At 44.1% G+C, this 19,320-nt stretch overlaps 1 protein-coding gene across 1 annotated transcript in view; it reads right to left on the minus strand.

Annotated features, from left to right (window-relative positions):
* Positions 1-9,670: 9,670 nt before the first annotated feature.
* The window catches only part of shisa9a (shisa family member 9a), a gene marked incomplete at both ends in the record, with an annotated part of 33,492 nt that continues 23,842 nt past the window's right edge, over positions 9,671-19,320 (minus strand). The window contains 2 exons of the mRNA XM_079293088.1: positions 9,671-10,638; positions 18,700-18,900. Of these exons, the coding sequence (XP_079149214.1) occupies positions 9,671-10,638; positions 18,700-18,900 (1,169 nt within the window). The remainder of the gene's footprint in view (positions 10,639-18,699; positions 18,901-19,320) is intronic.

Genomic DNA, 19,320 nt, shown 5'->3' on the forward strand with positions numbered 1-19,320 from the left:
ACACAGCATGAGGTGGGTAACACCTTCATGCACAGATCAAGCCATAACTTGGTTGTATTGCGACCACCATCAAGCCTGGAGTGAAATACTTGGATGTATTTTTTTATTCTGGACAATTATATCAGATAAGTCGTCCAGTCTTGTTAACATCTAACAAATATATCCACTATTCATGAGGCATGATCCAGACAGCGCACAACAGGCTCCAATAGAGCAAAATGCAAATACTAAACTTTGAACTAACATTGAATTTGTATAACTGTTACGTCGTACAAATACACTAAAGATTGGGAGGATGCCAGTGAGGGTGACCGATGATGATATTATTGGTGATGACGACGACAATGTTGTTGGCAAAAGTGATGAAAAAGACCGGTGACAACCAAAAACAGCGAAAAAGATTGTTGATGATGGTGAGGACGATGATGCCCCTGACAGTAGAAGTAGAATTCAGAGCCAGATGGCTTTAAAACACACAGAAAGCTCTCGTTGTGCAGCTCCGCTCTGCTGAGCAGGATTCGTGAAGGTAGAGAGGGAATGGCAGGGGAACGGGAGGAAAAGCAGGTTTGCTTTGTTTAGAGTTAAATTCCCTGGACTGTTTCCTCGCTGCCAACAGCACACTGGCAGCCTGAGTAATTAGTGTCAACTCACATTGTGCGAATGTGTGTCTGCTGTGGTGTGTGTTTGTTTTTTGGATGAGTGTGAAGGCAACATTTGTGTGTAGTCTTTTAAAAAAAAAATTTTTTTATGCCTTGCCATGCACGGTTCATTTGAAGGTAAGAAAAAAACGAATACAACAGAAACAGTAGGTTTGAGTTTGTCTGGCAGTGATCTTACGTTTGAAGCCCAAGGACACGTTAACTTTCTGGCTTCAGCTCTGCAGGCGTGACGAAAAAAGCAGCCGGGGGAAAGAGGTTTGAGAGGAGAAGACCCAGGAAATACTTCGACTGAATACAGCGACTTTGTGGTATGAGCCACATGTCATCTTCTCTGGGACATTTTTTTTTTCCTGCCAAAAATAAACTCTAGAACTCCAAGAGGTGATGTTGATACAACTACAGTACAATTTAAATACTGTGCGGGAATGGCCACTAACAATGAAAACGACTGCAGAGAGAGGTAATTACTGAATGCAAATAGGGCTCTTGATAATTCAAGATGATAATTTAATTTCAATTTAATTATATTGTGATGAAATCATATATTGAAATTAACTGAATTGATGATAACACATGCATGCTGTGTTTGCTCTAAAGTTCTTAATTTATTAAAAAAATACTTATTTCATGTGGTATTTTATTTATTTATTGAATGACCAGAAAACATGCTACATCGTGACATGTATAAATATCGAGATTTTAAAGTACTTCTATCGGGATAGAAGATGTTGGCCATATTGCCCGGACCGAAATGTAAATACTGTGAATGACATGAAAAATGCAGACCATAAATAGTGTCAAAAAGCTGAAGTTACTATTAAATTATCAATAATATTGCACATTCCCGCCTGTCAGATGCTCACCGGGAGGAAAGTAGAGAAAGAGGAGACAATTTAGTAGCACTCAACAGACAAGAATAACAAAAAGATAACTTGGAATTAGTTTGAATTGACACCTGTGAGGCATTTAGATATCAACCTCAAAATAAAAAAGCAGGAGGCAGCTGAGTTTGAACGTCGCTTCGACTTCTGCTTTGCTGCTATTTATATGTGCGTTTCCGAAGTTAGTTCAATCTGCTCTAACAACATCTATTTAACATCAAATGTTTGCTGTGCAGAGCGGAGGAAAGTGTGAGGGAGGATATGAAGAGAAAAAGAAGACCTGAAGGACTGTACACTCTCTCTTTCGTCTCTTCCTGAAGACAAAAGGACTGAGAAACAACAGAGAATGAAAGAGACACAAAAGGACGGCAAAGAGAGGAGCGAATCTTTTTTTTTATTTTTTACAGAAGTCATCTTTTATTGCCACGTAAGAAAGTCGTATATAGAACAATGGTGATATACTGTCAGATGGCAAATCATCAACAAAAGAAGAACAAAAATATCCCTGTCATCCCTTCCCAAAATAAATAAAACAGACAAATTCATAGCAACACGATGGTACTATATTTCTGGGACAAAACGTCTTCTATATCTCTTTGTCTAACAATATCTGAATAGTACCAAAATACAGCGTTTTCATAACTTAATGTCACAAATTATAAAGTCAGTAAACAGTAAAAGGACAATGGGTCATCACGGTGCATAATATAAGCTACTGTGCAAACAATAGTGGGAGATGGGCTCTACCATAGAAAATATGCCTTACTAGTTACGCATAAATGCAGTGTCGAGGCCATATGTATCCATATACACATATGCATAAATACCACAAACTGGTCTGAACATCAAAAATAGAAAATTGGATCTCATATAACTTTGTATGTAATGCATGATTAACACCAAAATGAGTTAATCAATGGGTTATTCTATAAAAGGATAGGCTTGTTAATGGATAGTATTCATATCGCAAATAGCTTATTGATTTCAAAGGTAATGGAAAATCCCCAGCAGAGGCCAATAACCAGAGTGTTTCCTTTACATCCGCTGTGATTGATATCCGTCCGTTCATTCTGACAGCAAGTATATTTAATACAGGTTTATTCACAAACAAATAAAAAAATGATAATCATACATATAAAGCACACCATTGGAGCAAAACCCTTTTTAAAACAGATGTTGAGCGTTACTGGACAACAAACACTGCATCTCCTCCGTCTGCGTGCGCAGAAGCTCCGGATTGTTGAAAACATCGCGCATGAGGACCGATGCTATATAAAGTCGAAAACATGGCTGACGAGAACCCCGTTTGAGAACATACTGATAATATTGATTTTTTTTGTTTTGATGGTACAGGTGCTGCTCCTCGTAGGCTATACATGTTTACAATGCTATCAAGTCCAGCAAACGGCGACGGTAAAAGGATGGAAAAGAAAAGCCGAGGAAAACCTGGTAAATCAAAAAAAGTAACGTTGTGTTTGAGCCCTTTAGTGTCATCCCAGATGTACTGTACATATCCCACTTTCTGATCATGAGAACCGCTGCTCCTTCTGTTCTTGAATGAAGAGAGTATACTTAAGAGCATTTGCATTTTATCTGTCGTGATTAAGGGGAGAAAAGACTTTCTTCCCCACCAAGAAATTAATATTTACAGACAACGGCATTGTCCCGATTCAGTCCGACATCAAGAACGACCCGTGCTTCACATCTGTAGCTTGAATGGGACACGCAGTGTAAACAAACACTCAGCCCAAAAAAGAGCTGACAAATACGTGTTGCAGTGCATGTTAGTAATGGCCAATCTGTCTGGAGGAATCAGTGATTGATTTGGGGAATCTATAGAGCCGCGGCATTGATAATCAAAACAAGTCTGAGAGTCTGTAACAATACTGTCACAACATAAAGTGTGTGTGTGTGTGTGTGTGTGTGTGTGTGTGTGTGTGTGTGTGTGTGAGTCAACAGTCATCTCTGATTCACAGCTTTGCAAATGGAGCTGTTAGGGCTCACGTGCCGCGCACCACCAACATTTTGCGATATCAATAATTCAAAGCTCCCCCCTAACAAGTGTTGACATTAAGTCCCTTTTCTGTCTTTGTGTGCCACTGTGGACTCAGTCCCCACTCTGGGTTTTCGGTGATTAAAGACCACAGTGAAAGCCCCCCTGGCCACTGGTCCCAGTACAGCTCCTTTTTTTTCAGTCTCTGATTGAATATTCCTTGTAGGTATTCGACTGTGTGGTTTTTCTCACAGCGACTGTCTGCTCTGCTGAACAAGAGAGGCTTGATTTCAGCACAACTAGTCTAATGGGGTTGCTTTTCTTTTGCTATTAATAGGCCTCTCTCTGCTAAAGCAAGGGAGAAGTTTTCAAATCCCATTCACATCTCACCTGCCACTTCCTGCCTCTCGGTGAAGCTCGTGTGGGCTAGTGGGAGTGTACGCTAGTGGGAGTGTACGCTGAAGTAATTCTCAGTCGTGCCGTTGCTATCTCGTAGGTAGGCAGGTGAGTTTGTTCGGTGTTTGCCCTCCGGTCTTGTTTTTGAGAGAAGTCAAAAACCCTCTCCCTCATCTGCCGCCCTTGATGTTTACTCTTTAAGGAGGATCCAGACAAAGAAACACTCTAAACACGACAGTCGGGGCACTTCATAAAATGAGCACAGTGGTGGCGTTATGGCTGTGAGAGGCAGGGAGCTCAGGCGGTGGAGGGCTAAACAGTTCTGTCCCAGAGAACCCGGGTTCGACCCAGGCAGAGCACGACTGGCAGCGTTGGGAAGCCAGCGAGGGATCCTTGTGGTTGCACGAGAGACTCTTACTTCATGGTTGGGGCACCTGTGCAAAGAGGGGTGGGATCTGGGGGGGGGGGGTCAATAACCAGAGTAAAGCTCTTCACTGTTTGGTAAGAAGTGTATCGGAGGACAACAGTATGGGTCAGCAGTGACGAGGAACACAGTGTAGCAGTGTGGATCATGCCAAGGAAAATCAACAATCTGCACGTGGCTTAAGCTCGCTAGCCTCCTTGTTCGACTGGCCCGAACTCTTGCTCCCGCCTCTGTTGCTGATCAATGTGCCGGTGAACCGCTGCGCCCTCTAACTCGAGGTCTGATTCCTATAATTAGGCCATTCGCACCGGCGCTCCTCATTTGACTACCATTCAGGCAGGACAGAATAAAAGAATAATGCTGAAAGACCTCGAAGCTGCGGCAGGCAGCGCACCCACATGGGCAGTCAGGACCTAAATGGTTTGGAGCAATGTGTTCACACTGAGAGGTCATCCCTAGTTTTGGAGCTCGTTCGGCAGTGTCGCGGTAGGTAAGACACTAAGAGGTGAAGGTGATCACTGACACTATATTGCGCGATGTCCGTTACTATAGTGTGGCCAGCTGGGTGGAGGGAATTGTTCGATTGACTCGTTTTGACTCGAGGCCTGGTCAAACCACAATGTGCCACAGACGTTTGGCGACGTAATGGCTCCTGGCAGGGTTAGCTACCGTAGCCTTTCCATGCTAGCGCTAGTCAGTCACAGTGGCTCTCCAAGGTTTTTTACCCGCTGGCTTTTTGTTCTCAGATTTTACATGATTCCAATAAAGAGTTATTGGGGAGAAAAAAAAACGTGTTAGCTTGCTAGCTAAAATAATGCTAAATAAAGACATATCTGCAGCAGCAACCCGTCTCAAATGTCTGCAGTTTATGCAACAACGCAAATTCACATCTCACTCAGTGTTGTAAATAAGATATTCCGATATTTTTTTTGCAGCCAGAACTACTTCGTAGGTGTCCATTATCAGGAATTAATAGGACAATGGTGTCATGATATACAATAAATGATGCACATTTTCCCCCTGTTTCTTTGGACTTGGCTGGTTTCACAGTTGTTTATTAGCCACTGAACGTACTTATTATTAAAGTATGTTGAGCCGGTACCGATGATAAGTACAAAGACTGCATTTCATCACCAAATTGTGTTGTCAAACTGTAGAAAAAAACCCCCGAATCTCACAATGAATGATGAACGCTCACTGCTCTTAGAGCTCCCACTGGCTCTGTTACTGAGCTGGGTCTGCAGACTACCAGTGTCCTTTAGTCGCTGCTGTGGCATTTTTTGTCCGACTGACTCGTCAGATGAAAAATGTCAGACACGACTGCCTCCTGAACCCACTCATCTGTGGGCCCCGACCCTATCAGCCGCGACCCAGCAAGCGCAACCAATTCCCCGCTTTCTATCGGGGTTTATTTTGGATGTTACCGTGAGGGATGAGGTGGTTTTTTGTTTTTTTTGTTTGTTTTTTTAACCAACTGCCCAGCCTGCTTATCAATTGTTCCAGCGGCTGCTCTTGCAGAAGTGAATGGCCTTTAAGGATGGAGCAGTATGTGATGGCGAGGAGGGATCATATTTCCACATTTCTGCCTCACTGGATCAAGTCAATTGGGTCCGACAATGGACATCCTCGGGAAAACATTGACCTGCTTCTCAACTCTGTCGCAAACAAAACCACCAGATGGCAAGAAAAGGCGGAAATGAATAGAAGGTGGAGCGGGAAAGAACAACAAATTTGCAAAGGATTCTCATCGGAAGCTAACAGGTTTATGGGATTGTGAACTCCAATTATATACGATCCATTTTGTTTGCCTTGTTTGTTTGAGTTTTGACTTCTTCAGAGACAATAATCATATGCCAAAGTTGGATCCACACACACATACGCAGACATAGAAAAAGTTATAAAGAGTGAAATGTGCGCAGTGTTCAAGAGGACACAAACTGCAAACTGAATTACATTTTTTTTTTTGGCACACAGAATCAATCACTTACATTTCCTGCTCGAACGATGCACATGAGGGGCGTAAACCAATCATGCCTTTCAAGGTGCGCGGTGAATTATTTGTATTCACTTTCTCATCACGACGTGTACTCCACTGTTGCAGAAAAGATTCATCACAGCCCTGTATTTGTTTCTCGCAGATATTTCTCAAGTCAGACATCGAGGGGGAAAAGGGGGGGGGGGAGAAGTGAAGAAGAAAATATTTTTAAAAAAGCAAAGAGATTGAGAGGGAGGCTATGTATAAAGCATAATCAGGTATCGCTACAAAGGGCCATGGTCTGGAGTTTCACAGTCTTTCATATACAACAGGAGCAGTAACAGTACCGACTCTTTTGTTCTCCCCGCTGTGACGACGCCTGCCGCTCGGCACTGTGGGAGCAGAGGGAAAGCAGAGTCCACCCTGTCATGTTTTCTGTTTGCGCGCGCGTGTGTTCGTGTGTGTGCATGTCTTAGTTGTGAGTGTAAAAGGTGACACATTTTAATGCTCTGATGACTTCTTAAATCCTGTTTCACGCTTTCAATTTGGTCCCAGGTTTCCAGTCACGTGACCGTCGAGGCGGCGGGTGGTTCCCCCTCATGTTACTCTCAACTGCCTTAGCCGTTTCATCTTTTTGATTTAGAAGCTGTAGCGTTAGACTCCCCCCCACCCCCGCCCATTTTGTATGTCAGATCTACATTTCTGGACACACGGTGTACCCAAACTAATTGTAGCTCTGCTGGAGCGCCCAATCAAATGTGAAATCCAGTGTTGTTGTGTTTTTTCTCAATAGGTCGTCATATGCACCTCTCTTACATTTACATGCTATAAAATTGGACGATTTTAACCTTTTTTCTTGCTTGTTGCTAGGCTGGACCGGCACGCACATTTATAACGCAACTGCATTTACTGTTAAGCCAAATGGTTCTCTGACCAGCTTCGGGGATGATCTCGACGAGTAATTCATCCTCGCTGTCTTTTATATTCTATTTCAATGTGGCCAAGCATATTCTGATTACAATCGAATCGCTCAAGATGCGTCTAACTCTCAAGCGTAAAGAGGGTCTTAGAGCCGCACTTGCGATAACGAGGTCAATATGATAAGTGTGGCTGCAGCTGCTAATAAATCTTACATCATTACAAAACAAGCAAACAGGCTCGGACAAGCCCCGAGAAGATTTGGCCTATTTGTCAGACTTTAGGATTTATTTTTGTGTTGGAGTCATGTAACCCAGATCGTTTTCAGCTAAAACTCGAGGACGGTGAGTGATCTAATCTATCCTAGCTTTTTGTGGCAGCGACTTCTATCACCAGCTAAAAAAATTATATTTTTTATTCCTGTTACATCCACTTTTCACAGTAGTTTCTTGCCTTTGTCTAAAACTACAGAAGTATAACATCCGATGCAAAAATCTGTTGCAGAACTAAAATGTTGAGAAGCCAAAGCTTGCATTTGGTCTACCGAACAATATAGGTGCTCAATTGAGCTGTATTTGATGTGTGCTGTCTGTGTTTGATTAAACTAATGCATACATAAAAACACATTTAATAGGTCAGTTTGTCCACTTCTAATATGATGAAGGCCATTCCTGAACAGAGCTACATTAAAATTGCTTTATTTTTTGCACAATGTATTTATTCTTTCAAAGAAATACTTTATTTAGTTGCCTGACAACCTTACGATGACAATAAGACTCCAGGAAGTTACTGTGTCCAGCAAAGAAATAGTCTGGCACGTAAACCATTTTTTTTGTACAGTTTGGTCTTTGTTCAGATTTTTTTAAAAGCAAACTAGATATAACATGTAAATGGGTGATCTTTTGAAATGCTTATATGCAGATTTTGTTATTAGGCTGTCAGGCTAGCTGTTTCCCCCCGTTTCCAGTCTTTGTGCTAAGCTAACCAACTGGCTGTAGGTTCGTATTGAACATGCAAACATAAGTGGTATCAATCTTCTTAGCTAACTCTTAACAACAAAGCAAATACATGTCTTTCACAAAAGTATCCCTTAAATTGTGCAACCCTGTTGTAACTGGTTTTCTGATTCAAAAATATTTATATATCCAAAACTGTACCCTGTCCTTGAATGGATATGGCGGGTCAATCCGACTTAGCTGCCATTTCTGAAAGTCAAATTTTTCTTGAGTTTCATTCAAGAGTTTCAGAGTACTGTGGCGATCCAAATTCACTGCTGAGAATATCAGTTTGGGGAAACACTGAACTGAGTTTTTGAAATAAAAACTGTCAAATTTGATGACATACAAATATGCGCAAATTAAACAAAATGTCAGCCGTCCGCAATTCAAATCTAAAATGATTGGTATCATTCTTTGAGAAGCCATGTTGGTCACACCCTGGTGTGCGGTATTTCTACAGTATATGTTTCTTTATGTGTTTGAGTAAAAATATGTTTCTGCATGTGCGTGAATGTATGTGCGGGCGCGAGAAATCCTGCTCCGTAGAGCCTCTGCTAGCTGCTGCATCATCCAGATGCCGCCTCGCTGCCTCCTCATCCCTCCTCATCCCTCCTCTGGGCTGGCTGTCACCGCGCAGACGAGATCAGAACAGAACAATGCCGGTGTGACAGCCTCTGTTCTCTGTGCTGGAGCCTTGTGGAAAAAGCGGTGACCTTCAGCTGCAGATCTTATGACGGCGCTCCTGAATAGCCACAGTACAAAGCCCTGCGTGTCTGCAGTCCGAAGCCCAGCGCTCATCATGTGTGCCTGTTTCAGAGCCCTCAGGAGATTTTGGAGGGGGGGGGGGGTTGAATCATAAGGGAATGTTATTTCTTCCAAGCCGTTCAACGCTTTGTTGGGCAGATGCCGCTTTGTTGTTGCAAGGTTTGTGGGTAAACTTGCTGTGTTTTTCCTTCCAGCTTCGGTGCTTTAATCCCTTATATTGCTTCTCAGCTTTGGTTCGTAAAGCCAATCCTTTTTTTTTTTTTTTTTGCAGTTTCTCACTTAATCATCTGTGTGTTGTACTGTAATTCTCATATTGTTGTTATCATTACGAAGTAGATATTAGCTGTGAGACAACACTCTAATATCACCACAAGTGTACACGCGGCCCTGCTCTGTAGGCTCTTTGAAGTTATGGTTACAGATGCCATTCCTTTTGGCAACAAACGCCCGTTTAGTGATTTGATTGAACTCCGTTCGTGAAACGAGGACCACTCTGAAAAGCTGTCCCACCACATTCACCAGTATACCAACGAGCCACACAAACACACACATAGACCTGCACTGTTGACCAACGCGGGGTTGGTGTCTCCACTCAGAGATTACTTGTGCTGTCACTCCGCATGCATCCTTTCCCCCTCTCTTTCTCCCTGTTTTCCCTCTCTCACACAGTCACCTCTGTCTTGCTGTTGGTTACAAAGTAGGGCTGTGTTGGTAGGAAGTGTTGGCTGTGGCTCTGGCCTCTGGTGCTGTGAAGCTGGTTGGGCTCAAGCACGGTACACTGAGGCCTCCTGTGCCCGTAGGTCTTCCTCCGGCCCACCGTCTCAGTCCCGTCCCAGGCCTTCAGCCCGAGCCCCATCGAATGCCCAGCCGCGATTGTGTTGGAACTGTACGCCATTGGGCGGCCCATTGCAGCTGAGCTGGAGCCAATGGCTGTCTCTGCGGCTCTGGAGATACCCAGGGACGTGCCACCTGGCATGGTCCCTGCCATGTGCGCCAGGGAGGTAGCCCCGAGTCCTGGCGGCTTGCTACTCTGGCTGTGACCATGACTGTGAGTGTGAGAGCTGTGAGAGCTGTGGCCCACATGACCATGGCTGCTTTTGAGTTTCTGGCCATTCAGCTTGAGTCCCCCCCCTCCTCCTCCGACACCGGCCATGTGCCGTTCTGTCAGGAGGCTTGAGACAGAAGAGACGCTGGGCATCTCGGTGACGTAGGTGGCCACCGGCTCCGGAGTCAGTGGACCTAGGGAGGTCATGGGGGTAATGGGGATCATGGAGGTCATCTGGGCGAGGGAAGTCATGGGTGTCATCGAGGTCATGGGCATCATGGAGGCCATCGGGGTCATGGAAGTCATCTGGGTCATGGAGGTCATCTGGGTGATGGTGGGGTTCATGTGATTGGACGCCATGTGGTTGGAGGCCATGTGATTGGACACCATGGGGTTGGAGGCCATGTGGTTGGAGGCCATGTGGTTGGACGCCATGGGGTTGGTAGTCATCGGGGGAGTCATTGATGACATGTTGCCCATGGAGGGTCTGGAGTTGCCCATCGGCTGGAGTGGAAGCCCGCCCTTCGTTGGCAGCTCCACCATCAGCCGACGCTTGTTGTAGACTTCACCGTTGTACTTGGCAGCTGACAGAAAAGAGAGAGAAACAGAGAAACAGAGGGCTAATGAAAATGTTTACTGGACATAAAAGAGCAACTGAAATCATCGGCGATCGGAAGTCGAAATACATTTGTTTCCTTTTGCTTGACTGTCATTTGTGAAAAAAACTAAATCCCAGGTTGTCTGTTTTGCTCCGGTGGAACAGAAAGAAAATAAAACTGTTGTATAGAGTGACTCATAAAGTAAGACTTTCAGCAGTTTGCAGCTGCAAACTAAGACGAGCACATACACACAGGCAAGGCAAGGCAAGGCAAGTTTATTTGTATAGCACATTTCAACAACAAGGTAATTAAAAGTGCTTCACATAAAACCATTAAAAGCATCAAAACACAAGGCAAAAGAAAAGGAGATTTCAAAAACAATTAAAAAACAGTGTAAGAAATAAAATGCAGTAGTAAAATGCAGAAATGCAGGAAATTTATTAATATATTAATTGAATGTGGTTCAATTAAAGGCAGCAGCAAACAGAAAGGTCTTCAATCTTGATTTAAATGAGCTGAGGGTCTCAGCAGACCTGCAGCTTTCTGGGACTTTGTTCCAGATATGTGGAGCAGAAAAACTGAACGCTGCTTCTCCATGTTTAGTTCTGACTCTGGGAACAGAAAGTAGACCGGTCCCAGACGACCTGAGGGGTCGGGATGGTTCATAAGGTAGTAGCAGATCGGAGATGTATTTTGGCCCTAAACCATTCAGTGCTTTGTAAACAAACAGCAGGATTTTAAAGTCAATTATTTGTTGGACAGGAAGCCAGTGCAAAGACCTCAGAACTGGAGTGATGTGGTCCACCCTCCTGGTCTTAGTGAGGACTCGAGCTGCAGCGTTCTGAATCAGCTGCAGCTTTCTGACAGACTTTTTACAGAGACCTGTAAACACACCATTACAGTAGTCCAGTCTGCTGAAGATAAATGCGTGGACAAGTTTTTCCAAATCCTGTTGAGACATAAATCCTCTAATCCTTGATATATTCTTCAGGTGATAGTAGGCTGATTTTGTAATTGTCTTGATATGGCTGTTCAGGTTGAGGTCTGAATCCATAACTACACCTAGATTTCTGGCTTGGTTTGTGGGTTTTAACATCAGTGACTGAAGCTGAACGGTGATTTTCAATTGTTCGTCCTTGGTACCAAAAACAATTACTTCTGTTTTATCTTTGTTTAATTGAAGAAAATTCTGGCCCATCCAGTTGTTGATTTGTTCAATGCAGTTACCCAGCCCTTGTATGGGATTATAGTCCCCTGGTGACATAGTTATGTAGATTTGTGTGTCGTCTGCATAATTATGATAACACACTTTGTTGTTTTCCATAATCTGAGCTAGTGGAAGCATGTAGATGTTGAACAGAAGAGGCCCCAGTATTGAACCTTGGGGAACACCACATGTCATTTTAGTCAGCTCTGATGTGTAATCAGCTACAGACACAAAGTATTCTCGGCCCTTCAAGTAGGATTCAAACCAGTTAAGTGCTGTGCCAGAGAGTCCCACCCAGATTTTTAGTCTTTCTAGGAGTATGACATGGTCGACCGTGTCGAATGCAGCACTGAGATCCAGTAACACTAAGACTGAACTTCTGCCATTGTCTATGTTCAAGTGGATGTCGTTGAAGACCTTAACAAGAGCAGTTTCAGTGCTGTCGAAAGCCTGACTGGAAAACATCAAAGCAGTTATTTACGGCCAAGAAGTCGGTCAGCTGTTGGAAAACCGCTTTTTCAATTATTTTACTTAAAAATGGGAGGTTTGATATTGGCCAATAATTTTTCATTGTTTTTCACAGGCAGAGGTTTGGATAGAAAACATCCCATCCATTTTTACTCCCACAATCTGAAAAGGTCGTACAACAAACCCAATCTACTGTACCTTTGTTAGTCAGCCTACCCTCATCTACTGCAACTGGCCAAGCAGGGTGTCAGGTCTACTGTATACGCCTGCATAAAGAGGCCCGTCGTGCCACTGGGGGAGTGAAATCAAAAGGAAAGCCCAGAATGTCTCCACCACCTGACTCCTCTGTCTCTTCCTCCTTATTAAGCCAAGAAAACATCTCATTTCTGTGTGGTGGGAAGGTGTTCACTGTGATAAAAAAAGAGCACGGTGTATGTTTGTAAAAGTTAGAATCTATGGCCCGACCGTGGCTCTGAAATATCAGTAGCCTAACTGTGCTATGTATCCATGAATCCAGGGCGCTGTCCATGGTGCTGAAGTACCAGACAGACTTGTTATTGGGTGGGTCGGCGGTTCGCTAATTGCTGGTAAAAACAAACCGTTCCCCCTATTTAGAAATGAAATCGCCAACAGACTATAGCGGTCATTCTCTCCTACATGGCGGCATGCCCATTGTTCATGCAATAGTAAACCTGCAGCTTCAAACTGAGCGAAAGGACATAATCTCCCTGTCTACATACAAATAATCAAGACTTAAATTACGGATTGCATTTTTGTGTGTAGAAGGGTTTGTACGGTGTATGAGCATGCTAGCTTTATTGGACTTATTGGAATGCTACCACAAAGTGTAACAAGTGGATGTAAGGCATTTCAAATGCTAGTCTGATCACATAACATGATAGTGCATTCGGTGAACAAGCTAACTATACATATGCTAGCTAAAGCATTCTTTGTGGTGTGCTTGGTCTGGAGTGTAAATGTGACTGACCAGCGCATATAATCTGTTCCAATGCAGACAGTCAATGGCAGCACAGACACAAGCCTCCTGTCCATCCATCCTTCCTCCACCCAACCCAACACAACACAGACTTAAGGGGTTGCTAAACTTGTACGCACAGCACAGAAAGTTGCAGGGAAAAAAAGCCAGTTATTGTGACAAATGATTAATTTAAGGGGTAAAAGGTATGAGGAAATACATACATACATACATACAGAATAAACACACATGCAAGCACATACTAAGTCTGAACCAACAGACATTTATGTGTATCTATCTACCAAGCCTCTCTGTGCTCTTGTGTGTGTGTGTGTGTGTGTGTGTGTGTGTGTGTGTTTGCTTGGGTCCCTTTAGCCTTGGAGCAGTCAGGTTTAATGCCTCACATTTATTCCTCCCTCTGTCAGTCACTGTCACCGAGCTACAGTCTCTCTTATCACTGCGAAATGTGACTTTTTCTTCTTCTTCCCCCACCGTCAGAATACACGTTCACAGTCGAGTCATTACTCTTCAGCCCATGTTGCCTCCACGTCCTTGAAGATAAAGTTAACACGCTCAGCGAGTTTGCTTTGCCGCTGTAACTATAAATCGACTTTATCGCTCTGTGAACAGGGGGAGAGAAATGAGTGGAGGGATAGCAGAGGTGTTTGTGGAGGTGGGGGGGAGCGGCGTCTCACCCGCCGAGGTTGCCGCTAGACCGCCCCAGGGGATCAAACCTGCTCAGGCGACAGGTGAATCAATCCAGCGGCAGTCGGCTCGGCGTATGTGAGTGGAAATGGAAAACACAGCTGTTACGCAGCGTGGGCTCTGCATGCCTCTGCATGGGAAAGGGCAGCATCCCACCAGGCCCAACAGGCATCGTGCATCGGAAAATCAAGCACGGTTCCTCTGAAGTCCCTAAGTGCCAATAACATCAGCACCTTATTGGTGTTCGACCATTGTGTCAATCTGCTTTTTATTATCTGCCAATTGGATTGTCTACTGCCGAGGAGATGGAGTGTTTTAATACTGTTACGTCTTAAAAACCTCTATGTTTTACAATGTTTTTGCAAATGATATATATATATATAACTAAATACAGGTTATAGATTATTTATATACATTTGTGAGATGTTTTAGTATTTAGTGTAAATGGGTGGATTCCCTGTCGTAGTGCTGTCACCCTACCAAAAACATTAGTCTGGGACCTTTATGCCTTATGATGAAGTAAATGCTTTCTATACTGGCTTTGGCAGGACAATAGTCTTATATAAAGGGAGTCAATGTTGTCACAGGATGTGAGATGTAATCTGAGCGGGAGATCAGCTGCTATCCCCGCTGTGGAAATGTAGAAATGTCAAGCCAAGTAGGTGAGCTGTGGGCAATTGGAGCACATTAAATGGGGCTGTTATAGACACGGGTGCAAACTGCTTGCGGCTCGTTGTGTGATAGTTTCATTCTCTTTAGTGCTTAGACATTTACCCAGTAGGCAGCGGTGGACTGGCTGTACTGGGCAACTTCCAATTTGAGATGCTGGCGGTTTGATTTGTAGACTACCCGTAACAAACGTATAAACAGGCATGTAGGACTGCGTCATCCCTTAAGGGTTAATGGCAGTTGGTAGACTTAGCCTGTGCATTAGACGTGGGCCGTGATTGGTGGTTTGTACTTTTAAATGATGCGTCCTCCTCTGGGCTGAGTTACCGCTCTGCATCCAGGGACCCTTATTAGTTGCTTTTTGCCTCGGCTGCAGTTAGAGTTCGATAAAGTGACCTTATACAGATGCACAGGGGGACAGTGGAGATGGCTATTGATTGACAGAAGTGTAGCTTATCAGCTGGACGGTGGACCATTGGGAAAGTGGCAGAGGCAATTAAAGAAAAGTGGGAAGAAAGAAAAAAAAAAGTGGTTGGAGGGAGGTTGGGGAAATGGTGTTGATGTTAGATTTAGACTTGGTTCCATTTCACGTGGGGTCAGCAGGCGGCGAGAGCACCAGACTGTGTGGCAAAGGAGAAGAAAAGAAAAGCTGTCATTGTCGTTTGCTGTCTCTCTCTCTCTCTCTCTCTCTCTCTCTCTCTCTCTCTCTCTCTGACTCCACATAGCTTGTTTCCCCATCATCGGACTGGCAGCATGCCTCGTGGAATCCCAGGCTCCTTTGCTGCATATCTCTGGACAGGTTTCCAATCATTTCATAGAAGCGTCTGTGAATACCACTCGTGGAATGGAAAACTGTCAGTCAAGTGTCAGCCCGAAGTGGGGAGGGATGCCTCCCTTCAATTATAGAAATGTAATCAGATATGAGCTGCTATAAGCGCCGCGGTGATTCTTTCAGGAGCGATATGTTGACCTATGGATTGAGAGGGGCGAGGGGGGAGAATAGAGTCTGTGTGGGAAGGGGGGAGACAAAAGAAGCAAAAAAACAAAAAAGGTGAGGGAAAATGCAGAGTAGAGGGCGGGAGGCGGATGATAAAGGTGCCGCTTTGAAAGAAGGAAGAAGAGAAGATGGGAAATGGAGAGAGGTGGGAGGGAGGGAGGGAGGGAGCAGAAAATAAATAGGTGACAGGAAATGAAGGAGACGAGGAGGAAGAGTGGTGGAGATGGAAGATGAGGGAGCGAGAGAAAAACAAGCCAAGACATTAAAGGTTAGAAGAGCAAGCGGGAGGAAAATGGTCCAGGAGAAGCGGTGACGGGAAGACGAGGGCCATTTTAGATCTAAAAAAGCAGAGGGAAGAAGAAGTGGATCTGAGAAGTCGAAGAGGAGGACGGGAAGAGAATTGTCAGACGCACTGAAAGGTTTGACGATAATTTCTACAAAGAGGGCCTTGTGTCATCCCATATGGACACATTGGCACATTTTATTCCATTAACTTGTAATACTTATAGGACTTCCAACCCTTTTCAGAACCTACCACAGCTTTTTAGATTGATAGCTGCTTTCCGTACATGTCAGTAAATTAAAAGAATCTCAGAGTAGTAATCAATCACAGTGAACATTCAGTCTCGTCAAAGAGTAATTGTGTCTGTGTTCATGTTGAACAATTACCTCCACTGTGCAGAATGATGTACAGTGTGTTTGGGAGTCTAATGTCTAATGGATGTGAAAGTGAAGTCACTTTCACATCCATCTCTCTGCGCTCACCTTAAATCTGAGTTGAAGACGTGGGCGTGGCCTGCAGCCAATCGTGTAACTAGCATTCGTGTGATGTGGAAACTTGAAGCCTCCAGCAAATATGCACGGCGGATGGCATTTTCTGTGTCCATTGGGTTAAAGTTTTTGTATATTTGCATGTTGATACATTCTGGATTTTTGGAATAAGGGAGAAGTAGTAGATACTATGTTTCTAACCAGGTAATGTTTTATTTTTTATATGGCTTGAAATGCATAAAACAGAAACTAAAATAGGACTTTACAGAACTGGCCCGTTTGTTTAACGTTTGTCTCTTCAGGTTTGATTCCCAGAAACTATATGTTTTAAAATAACTATTTTTGAGCAACAAAATATAGTGAAACTGATTCTTTGAATACTGTTACTGTATAGAGTACATTCTCAATTTGTAATATTTAACCGATTCCAGTATTATTTACCTTCTTTTGCATCCGCCTTGGCTCATCTATTTCCCCCTATATTTAGAGATTTCCCAAAATGCCATCCTCAATCCCCAAAGCGTGTGCTGCATGCATCTGATGCTTTTATGTGTGGTTGAGATGAAAGGAAAGCTGCAGGCAAACACCAGAGAGGAAGGTTTTCCGGTTGGGAAACAGCAGGGTTGCGTCCCTTCCTCAAATTGTGGCGGCACTGTATTCTGGTCTATTGAAGCTCCTGTCAGTGGGTAAATTGGCGTCTCTCCTATGATGGATTCATTCTCTCCTGGTTGAAGATTGAGTTGAGAAAGAATCCCTTTGTCCTGTGCTCCTTGGGGACCGACACCAAGACGCCTTCTGTTGGCATTTCAGATAACAACAAGACAATTTTCTGCAATCAAACACAGCTGTAGCTGAAAATATCTATTGTGTGATGTCTATTGTTGGCCTGTTATCTGGCAATGAACAGAAATACACCAACAAACAATATGACAACACGATGCCAGGGTCAAAGACAGAGGACGACAGTGTTAATCAGCATTCTTTCATTGATGTTCGTGCAGAGTGGCTTTCCTTTAAGCTCAAACATGAAGTTGTTCACTTATCACTTCCTGTTTGTCTGTTTCTCTGTTTTCAGTAATGCTGTCAGCTATTTATAGTGCCTTGCAAAGGTATTCACCTGCCTTGGTTTTTTCCCCTTTTTTTACATTAAAAATGGATTTTCTTTTGGATTTTACGAAATACTTGACATATACTTGACATGTTTTAATTCATGGTTTTAATGGTGCGCCGTCAGACCATGTGGCGCTTAGATTGCACACAAGTGGACTTTATTTAACGAACTATGTGACTTCTGAAGGCCCTGTAAACTGCTTCTATCCACAACACCGTCTCGCTTCCAGGGCACAAAGCAGAGCGCACCATAACCAATCAAGAAGATCTATTGCTGTAACACGCCTGGGGGAATGAGTCACGGCCCTCTGCATGCGGTGTGGCGTAGGGAATATCATTTAGATTTACAACACAGAGAAAGTTCACACCTACATTTGTCATCTGAATCACATATTTTACTGCTGCTAGGCGTGCAGGTAAAGGCTTCTCGAAGACGAGCCGATTGCTTTCTAATAACTGCAGAACAAATAGCATTTTGCAGCTGTTCGTATGCACATCGAGATGTGTTTGTGGAGGACATCTGGCCCGGGTGGGCTGAATTGGAATGAGGGCCCGGGGGGGGGGGGGGGGGGGAACCTGTCTAGCACAAACAAGATGATGGACACATGCTGAAATATTCACAAGTCCGTTTTAAATGAATTCTGGTTGTTGAATAGTGATGCCACTGCCGATAGCATACGGGCATGGTGAGGCAAATTTGAATCAGCTGCACTGGCATGCTTTAGGCTGTCAAACAGCTTGATGAGCGCCCTGTTTCTGTTTTGACAGCGTGTCCGGTTTGGTCGTGCGATGAATAACACCTGCTGGATCGGCCCACGGGACCGCTATCGTTCAGAGACATCTGGAAAATATCACACTTTGTGTTGGGATCACGAAACCTTCATGAAAAAAACCAAGTAATTAATAAAAACCTTGAGATTCGCTGCCAACTCAAGATGCATCAGACGGTGGCAAGAATGAGGGAAGCCCCGAGATTCACTGTGACGATGATGCGCCCTCTCCAAACCCTGCTGCAACGACTGATAAAACCAGCCCGTTTTCTTTTCTTTTAAACCAACAGCGCGACATCATTTTAGACGGCAACCGTTCCTCGGTTCGTCTTCAAATTGAAAGTAATAACAAGAGAAGTTGACAGACACTCACCCACAGCCTTCAGGGAGGCGTACTTGTTGAGATCCTTGTTTTGCTGCTGCTGCTGCTGGTGGTGTTGCTGTTGTTGTTGTTGTTGTTGTTGCTGCTGCTGCTGCTGCTGCTGCTGCTGCTGCTGTTCGTAGACGTGAGCCAGCTGGCTGAAGGCAGGGTAAGGGTTCTGCTGGCCCAAGTTGTTGTTGATCTGGCCACCCTCTGTGGGCAAGGTCACAAGATGGGGACATGGTTAGTATCCGGTTCAGACCGGGTGTGTGTGGGAGAGTTGACAGTTTAAAGCATCCCCTTACAAAGCACCCCTCCTTTGTTTTATGATGTGCTTCTTTAGAAATGATGTCCGTGCTTAACATCCATTCATGCCGGTACCGTCAGCTGATGGACTCTCGCCATCATTCTTCAGCTGCGGCCTATCACATGACGTTTTACCAAGTACTTTGACCATGCGCGCCAATGTCCGTGGAATACTCATGTATCAGAATACAGATTCGAGTGCATTGCTGAGCTGTTATTTCTTTAATTGACATCAGCCTCGATGTGGAAGTTGAACTTCAGCAAAGAGCTTTAGTCCTCTTTATATGAAGTGCTTCATAGACACATCCTTCCGTCTTCACAGGAAAC

Source organism: Melanostigma gelatinosum, assembly GCF_949748355.1.
Source record: "Melanostigma gelatinosum genome assembly, chromosome: 21".
NCBI lineage: Eukaryota > Metazoa > Chordata > Actinopteri > Perciformes > Zoarcidae > Melanostigma > Melanostigma gelatinosum.